Here is an 8,764-nt window from a genome sequence, read left to right as displayed (position 1 = left end):
AAAAAAAAAAGAAAAGAAAAGAAAAGAAATGAATGAGGGGTAAAACAGTAAAAATAGTAAAGTGGAATGTAAATGAGAAGGATTCCATGCGTGTGGCGGCCACAAAAAAAGGTTAAAAAAAAGGGGAAAGGAAAGTAGGGTCCGGAGATTGTGGAAAAGGTTGGAGCGGGGAGGAAACTAGGTTTTTAATTGCCCTTTGAGTTCCCCAAACAACATAGGGCCACTTTCAATTTGCCCTTCTCACCATCGGACGCGGCTAACCTTTCTACCTTCCTTCTTCATTCCTCTAATTATATCACATGCACAATTTATCCTTTCATCTTGGGAATTGTACTCCCTCTACACATACATTCATGCATCTTTCCCATCTCTATTCTTAACCCTAACTCAATCTATTGAATGTTGTTTCCGCTCTATAACAAACAAATTCAAAATACTTTTAAATTTTAACTTAATCAACTTTTTAAATTTCAATTTCAATTTATACCATTTTTTTAAATCTGTTTCATAATATAACAACTATCAAACTTTAATCACTAAATATTAGGTTCAATATAAAATATCACTAATTAATATATAAACTTGTTTTACACTCAATTTTTTTTTGTAATATCATATGATGTATAATATATTATATATAATATGTATTTTAATTTTACAAAACTCATTGTGTTTATAACATCAAATACTATATCTGTTGTTGTTTTTATTTTCTAATATAATTCTGTATTTTAAAATTTTGAATTCATAATTAAGATACACAAAAAAACAAAAAAATATTCTTTTTAGAATCTGTGTTTATTAATCTCTTGTGTAGTAATGGGGGATTTTATTTTATTAATTTTTTTAAATAATGTATATTAAGTTTGCTTTGAATATATGAAGACAAACTATTAAATACGTGTAGTATATTATCTAAAAAATTCATATCTTAATTATCACTACAAGAACTTGTGATATCATGCATGTTGAATTACTACAAAAATGTTAGTTATATCAATATTTTAGATATATGAGAAGAATATTGATATAAATTGATATTTCTACCAAAGAATCGTGAAAATGTTTGAATATTAAGAATTTTCTTACACGACTATTCCACAACACGAGTTCCGGAAATTCATGTTTGAGCAGTGAATTATGGGAAACATGTACAAGTTTTCTTTCACTGTCACAAGCTTTTGTTTCTTTCTTTTAATTTACATCTCTCGTCCTCTTGAAGTTGATCGTCCCCAAGTGGACAATTTGGTTTTGAATTTGACATTTTCGTCATTTTCCCTTCCCCCACCAATAACGCCCCTTCCAAATTCTCCACATATTTCCCACTATGAACCAAGTAATTTCAAATATATGACATGATAAAATAAAAAAATATCTGAAATAATACATGAGAAAGGAAGACGATAACCTTCTTAATTTAATTATCGTCCCTTATGCATGAAGAAATTCGAACATTGGGAGAGGAAAAAAAACGGTATTTACAACTTAATATTCACATATATTCATTATTTTACAAAACGAATCCAACGTCTTTTTCTTCAATTTTCGATTTTCCATTGAAGAAAAAAAATGAAGAAAAAAAAAAACATTTTATTATTATTATTATTATAGTTTGTCTGTCGCTGTCTACTCAAAACACCAACATCGAATTCTTGGTGTCGTAATTCATCTTCTCCAAATTGGGCTGTACCGCAAACTGAATCATCGGCGGCGGCCCACAAACCAAAGCCAAAGTATCCTCCGCCGCTGCCGGAATATGCTTTCTCATAATATCCTCCGTAATAAACCCAGTGCTGTATTCCCACCCTTCTCTAATACTCTCTTGCACCACGTACCATACTTTCAATCTCTCGTTCTTCTTCGCCCACGTGTCCAATTCCTCCCTCAGCAGTATATCATCCTCCGTCCGATTTGCATACACCACAAACATCTCCGTCTCGTCCTCCGGATCCTTCAAAATCGCTTGCACCACTTGATATATCGGGGTTATTCCGGTCCCACCTGCCAGCATGGCAAGCCGCTTCGCGAACCGGGGCTTCCCATGAACCGTGAAGTTTCCGCGCCCTGTGTACTCGATGTGGCCTAATGGACCCTTAATCTCCACCGACGAGCCCACTTCCATATTGTCCAAATACTGCGACATGAGCCCGCCGTTGGGGAACTTGGGGTGCACGTTTTTGAAGTACACTTTAACCACCAATTCGAAGTAGCCTGTCTGGTCTATCGGGGTAGAAGGCGTGTAGGCTCTCATGCATAGCTTTCCGTCCACTTTAGCGCATATGAAAATGTGCTTACCCACGGGCAGCCCGAGTGACTGATCCAGACCGCCGGGCAGTTCGAATCTGAAGACACGAACATCGTGTGAGATTGCGGTTTTGGAAATCAGCTTGCAAGGGATTTTTTCGTTAGGTGTCAGCGCCACGCGTCTCGTCAACATTGGGGCTTCCTTGATGGGGGCTAAGTGGGAGAAATTGGAAGCCCCGTGGGTGGAGTTGTTGGGGGAGCTGGAGGAGGAGTCGGAAGCGTAGCCCGTGGTGATCAATTCTCCGATTCGGTAATCCTCGAGCATTTTCTTGGCTTTGTCGGAGTGGATGGCGTCGAACTCTTCGGTGCAGTCGGTACCTGCGTTGATTAGGATACTATCGGAGCCGCCGGGGTGGTCTTTCAGGAAGCGTGTGCAATCATAAACATGGCCGTGGACAATGATCCAAGCGGATTGAGGAGAGTTGTGCTTTTTGACTTCGGATAAAGAGTAGGTGTTGGAGGCGGTGTTCATGAATGGAGTGGACACACTCTTCTTTAGCGTTTGGTTCGATTCGGAGGACATCTCTAGATGTCTCTCTCTGTCCATCCATCCTCCGGATTGGTTGCCAGGAACCGTTGGGTGTTCGAAGATGATTCCGATTTCTCCCTTGTGGGGTTTGCATACATTGGTTTTCACTCTGAACCAACAGTTGTTCATCATTCCCATGAGGTTCCATATGAGTTTCTCAGGTTGGGTGTTGAGAGTTTCATCCCAAGCCCGGACTGCAATCTCCTTAGCGCCAAGCAAATCCAAGACCTCCACTTCCAACGACCAGAAACACCAGCACCAGTATTTTCCATATTTGTTTGGCTTCTCCGGATGGTCTAACGTGCACACTTGCCATGTCTCTCCACCGTCCATTGTTACCTCCACACGTGTCACCTTCTTCCCACCACCTACACATTAAAATAATCATTTTACTCATATATTCACTGGATCTACATCACCTTTCCTAAATAACACTAAAGTAAACAAAGGCTTTTATTAAAATAAAGTGTTATTCCCAAAATGAGAGATTCCTTAATTAAAATATGCCTGTGCCTAGGACTAGTAGGGTCAAATATTAAAAAAAAGAAAAACAGCGGCGGCTCACCGGAATAAGAATAGCCTCTCAAGGTGTACGGCCTCTGAGTGGTCCAGGAGTTGATAGGGAGAATCTCCTCATGGCAGGGGGTGGTTATGACTGAGTTTATGTTCAACTCGTTGATTATATACTCCGGCTTGTACCACCATGCTGCATATATTAATTAAACATTTAATTTTAATTAAGGTAGTAAATTTTGAATTTTCCCCGTTTTTAAGGTAAAAGAGTAATTATTTACCTTCGGCGTTAGCCAGCTCAGCGTCTACATGGGAAGGCAAAACTCTATTGTCCTTGAAATGGTAATAATTTTCGGATTCTTTGGTTGTAACAATGATGCGTTTGAGCCATTTGACCATTCTACCCCCGATGAATCCCGGTATTATCATCCTCACGGGAAACCCGTGGTCCGGTACCAATTGCTCTCCGTTTTGCATATAGGCTAAAATGATGTCCCTAGCCGGATCCATAGCTAGCTCTTTCTTGATACTGGTCCCGTATTTGGACCCACCGCCACCTGGCAGGTCCTCAGCCCCTTCAAAGCATACATTCAGCGCACCTTTCTTGCGGCTCATAATCCCACATCGCTTCAACACGTCACGCAGCGGGACCCCCCGCCATACTGACGTGGACACACCCGCCGCTCCCCAGTTGAACCCGATGCTTTTTTTCACCATGTTCTGCTCCTTCCGCCGGTTTCCAGCGCAGACTAGCGTGGCTGGAAACTCCCGGAAGCGGAACTCATTCACGAGTTGGTCCATGGTGAACTTAGTGGGCCGTTTAACAAGCCCACAGACCTCGATGGTCCAGTCGCTCCACTTGGCCTGAGGAACAGCTCCGTGGTTACGCACGTAGTGGAGTGGGACCGGGGTGATGAACCCATGGTGCATCAAACGGTTGAGAGGTGGCTCCGAGTTGAAGGGGTGCTTCCCTGTGAGACGGACCATGGAAGAGTTCCGCTCGATCCAATTATCAGCCGTCCCTTCATCTCTGGGGTCCACAATCGACGGCTCCAGTTCACGGTTTCCCTTCTGGATCAACTCACGAAACTCGTAGTTATCATTCTCGTCTTCACTACACGAATCCTCCTCCTCTTCCTGTTGTATATTGACGGAACTTTTGAGAAGACGGCCGTTGTTATTATTGTAATCGATGTTGGAATTGGGGAAGTTGCAGCCACGAACGGGGGAGTCGGACCGGTGGTTAGGACCGGACTTGAAGGAGCGAACGACGCCATTAAGCGGTGGCTGGAGAGAGCCAAATTGGCGGTTGTCGACGGAAGCCGCCATGGGAGAGATTTGTTGAAAAAAGAAATGAATATACTATTACTTTCCCCCACCACAGTCGTAATTTGAATTGAAGTTTTGAAGGTGGGGAAAAGTAAAGAGGCGAAGGTGAGATTATATAGGAGACGTGTGTGAAGAAAAAGCCAAATGTGAGGCAGGACCCATTCGGCAAGAAATTTCCATGAGCTATGGCCGTTGGTACAAAATGACGCCGTTTTAAAACTGGGGTAGCCGTAGGGCGAGCCAGACGCAGTACTTACAAGTCAGAACCTGTGGTTGCTGTGAGCCGTCGGGTTCATACACGTCTCAGCCACACGATGCAATCAAACATTTCTCTTAAAATCAACAAAAATATCCGCCACATCTTTATTTTCTCACAACTTTTCTTTTTTCCTAATTTTAAATGCCTTCTTTCTCCCCCACTTCTTAATTGCATGCACTATTAATTATCACAAAATACAAAAATCTCCCCCAACACTTCTTAGTTTCAATTTTCTTTTAAACTCTCCATTCTTAATTCTTAGTATTGTCTTTCAACAATTTTTACTAACCCATAAATCTACTTTTTTAAGTTACGACTTCAAATAGAGTTGTTAAACTTTTTTAAAAAAATATTTAATCATTTTTGTCAACTATATATAGTGTAACATTTTATCTGTTTTTAGTAATGCAACTATAATCATTTATGTCAACTCTAACATGGTTTAAATGATTAAATGTTCAAATCTTCATTCAAGATGTTATTAGAATTCCTAAAAAAAACAATGCAATTGTTCTATGTTTTTGGAGGAAAAGAATTGTAATTCTTTTCGTTTTCTTTTTACAATGGATTATAAAAGGAATTAATTTAATGCATGTTTGAAAGTAATTTTGAAATGGTTAAAAAAAAAATTTTTTGTCGTATTTAAAATTACTTTGATGCATACTTCTAATCTATAAAAATCAATTCAATATTTAATTTTACACTTTTAAACACAGTTTTTCATACTATTATAATTGATTTTGAATTATTATTTAAAGCATTGTATGAATGATTTTGAAAATGACAAAAAGTGATTTTAAGTATTTTAGAATCACTTTTAAACATGAGATTAATCTTCTTCTAAATAAAGGAGGTTTGATGCGTGACTTTATATTTATTAATTCTATTTTTCTTCGGTAAACATGTACTTGTATGCTAAAAGTTTGAAAATTAAAATTAAATCAAATATGAAGGAGAAAGGGAATGTTTCTACGTAAAAATAGAAAGAGATATGTAGGGATCTTAGCAAGCAAAAACACACAAGTATATGTATATATATATTACTGATGGAGATTTGTTGAGTTAATTAAAATTTAACAATAATTTTTCTTATCTTATAGCCATGCATAATTAATTTCTAAAAATATCTTCTTCAATGTGTCAAGCGAGATATTTTTGCTGACATACCAATTAAAAAGATAATATTATTTTCTTCCATTTCTTTTATTAAGACGTCTCTCTCTCAATGAAGAAAAAAAGTGTAAAGTTCTTAAAAAAAAAACGAAAAAGAAAAAAAAAAGCGTAAAGCAAACCATTTAAAAAGTGAAATGATTCTTTAAAATACTATTGAAATATTTATCTTTGAAAATCACTTTTTTGGCCATTACTATGTGCCAACTAGTTTTTCTACCAACAATAAAATAAATGGGCAGTTTCTTAAGGGTTCTTTTTTCTTTTTTTTAATATATATATATAATTGAGCTGTTTCGTTAAGTAGCTTTTTAAAATCTAATTATTTAAGTACGAAATCTTTGACAAAATATTTGACGGAATTTTAGTATTTTCGAAATAAATATCCAAAGGAATACAAATTTACGGTTATTTATTTTTTTATTTTATTTCCATTATATTTTTTAAAAAAATATGTAAAGTAGGGATCAAACTTAGACCTTGAAATTGATAGTATAAATTCATAACATGTTAGCAATATAGTTACGATCTTAGACAAAGGGAGTGGACAAAGACTTATAAAGTGGTTTCCTTCCTTTGAGATATATTAGGCAATTATGCCACATGAGGCCTACATGATACAATAGTGTAAAAGGTGTTAGTTCAATCATGAATGTTATATTGAGTATGAATAGACAATGATGATATCGAATAAGTTTATAAGTTATAAATAATAGTTGTACCACACAATAATTTTCTAATATTAGTTCATTCAATAAGAATATAATATTTCTTTATCTCATAGTCAGAAATGAACATAACTTAATTGATATCATGTTTATATTATTAACCTCAAGGTTAGAGGTTCAATTCTCCCCTTTCACATATTATTGTCAAAAATCAATGTTTGCTTATCTTGTCACCAAGTAAAGGGAGAACTTAGAAACTAAAATGTAAAAAGTTGTAATTAAATTAAGTACAAAATCAAAACAAAAATCCAAATTGGTATATTGTGTGCAAATCCATTTTGAAGACGAGGAGCGTCTCGTTATAAACTCTTCCTTTTCTGCTCATTTCACACAAGGCTTGGCTAAAAAGGTCCTTTGGAGTAACATGGTTAGTGTTTCCCTTTAGTGTCTATGGTTGGACGGTAATAATCGCACCTTTTATTAAGCAAGTAAAATCTAATAAAGCTTGCCTACTTTATTATTTGACAAATGAGATATATATAGCCAATTGATACAAGAGAATTAACCAATTAACAAACAATAACAAACTCAATAAAATAACCCCTAAAAACCCCCTCAAGATGGAAAAGATTTATCAATGATTCCCATCTTGGACATTAAGGAACGAAACATAGGAACATGGACTGCTTTTGTGAACACGTCAGCTAGCTACAAATGAGATCTAATTGGCATCAATCTAATAACATTTCTGACAACATGTTCTCAAATAAAATGACAATTTAGTTCGATATGTTTTGTCAGTTCATGAAATATGGAATTAGTTGCTATATGGAAAGTAGCATCTTTATCACAAAAAATCAATGAGGGAGAAGGCAGGATTCAGAATCTACATTCAGCCCCTAATGGCCCCCACATTCCTTGCGACCTTGCTTTTTAGAAGTGAAAGTTGTCCCCACAAATCAACATGGGTCCTTTCAGGATGCTTTGTCCTCACTCACATGCATCTTAAAGATTGTTTCATGCTAAGCATGCTTAACTTTAGAGTTCCTATGAGCCACCGAAAAGGAAAGTGCACCTTGTTGGTATAGATAATAACTTTCAATTTTTTTAAGTCTTTCTTAATCATACTTTCATGTCCTCATGACCCTCTCATTCAGATGTGATACTGGTTCATTCATGTACCCCTCCTGAACTCGGGTTGTTACAGGATGAATCTTGAAGGAAAATTCCTTGCCTCAATGAATTCTTGAGAAATCGTAACAAGGAAAGAGCAATATCATAATGAATTTTCGAGGCTTTGAGACAAATTGACTAAGCTTGTGTACTACAAATGTGATATTTAGTTGAGAGATGGTGAGATATAATATCCTTCCAATTAGTCTTCTATATTCAGTATGATCAACAATAGAAGTCCAACATCTGATTGCAACTTAAGGTGTGGATCTAAATGTAAAGAAGTTGGTTTACAAGCCAATAAACCATGGTTTTCTAACAACTGCAGAGTATAATTCCTTTGAGACAGTGAAATGCTTTTAGAAGATCTAGCAATTTCAAGTCCTAGAAAATATCGCAATACAACCAAGTCTTTTGTTTGAAAGTAGCATCATGATGAAGTTTGAGAGTATTAATTTTACTAGCTGAAGCACCAATGATGATGATGTCATCAACATAGACAAGCAAAACAACGAAATATTTTCCTTTTCCTCTCATGAACAAAGAATAGTTTGACTTAGATTGAGAAAACCAAGGAGCAAAAGTGCATGTGAACACTTATCAAACCACTATTTGAAGCTTATTTTAAACCATATATTGATTTTAGAAGACAACAAACAAGATGTTCCCCTTGTTTTTTAATAACATTATGTTTGTAACCCAAGGGTAAATCCATATATACTTCTTCAATAAAATCACCATGAAGAAAAGCGTTATTGACATCTAATTGTACTAATGGCCAATTCATGGAACCAACTAGTGTTAACAGGACTTTAATTG

At 36.5% G+C, this 8,764-nt stretch overlaps 1 protein-coding gene across 1 annotated transcript; it reads right to left on the bottom strand.

Moving 5' to 3' along the window:
* Positions 1-1,477: 1,477 nt before the first annotated feature.
* Positions 1,478-5,190, bottom strand: LOC120093002 (nitrate reductase [NADH]). Its single transcript, XM_039051294.2, has 3 exons — positions 3,628-5,190; positions 3,399-3,539; positions 1,478-3,201 (listed from the first exon to the last, which is right to left on the bottom strand). The coding sequence occupies exons 1-3, from the start codon at positions 4,673-4,675 to the stop codon at positions 1,631-1,633; spliced, it is 2,760 nt and encodes a 919-aa protein (XP_038907222.1). The 5' UTR covers positions 4,676-5,190; the 3' UTR covers positions 1,478-1,630.
* Between the last annotated feature and the right edge of the window lie 3,574 nt (positions 5,191-8,764).

This window comes from Benincasa hispida, chromosome 12, assembly GCF_027475165.1.
Source record: "Benincasa hispida cultivar pf3 chromosome 12, pf3_genome.v1.1, whole genome shotgun sequence".
NCBI lineage: Eukaryota > Viridiplantae > Streptophyta > Magnoliopsida > Cucurbitales > Cucurbitaceae > Benincasa > Benincasa hispida.
Note: the sequence above shows the minus strand (reverse complement) of the source record. Positions and strands in the feature narration are given on the sequence as shown.

Bases quoted from the DNA above. Each gene is read 5' to 3' on its own strand.
- LOC120093002 (XM_039051294.2), bottom strand. From the start codon at position 4,675: ATGGCGGCTTCCGTCGACAACCGCCAATTTGGCTCTCTCCAGCCACCG. The intron at 3,540-3,627 runs GTAAATAATTAC...TAATATATGCAG, and splicing joins TGAGCTGGCTAACGCCGAAG to CATGGTGGTACAAGCCGGAG. The intron at 3,202-3,398 runs GTGAGCCGCCGC...TTTAATGTGTAG, and splicing joins GAGAGGCTATTCTTATTCCG to GTGGTGGGAAGAAGGTGACA.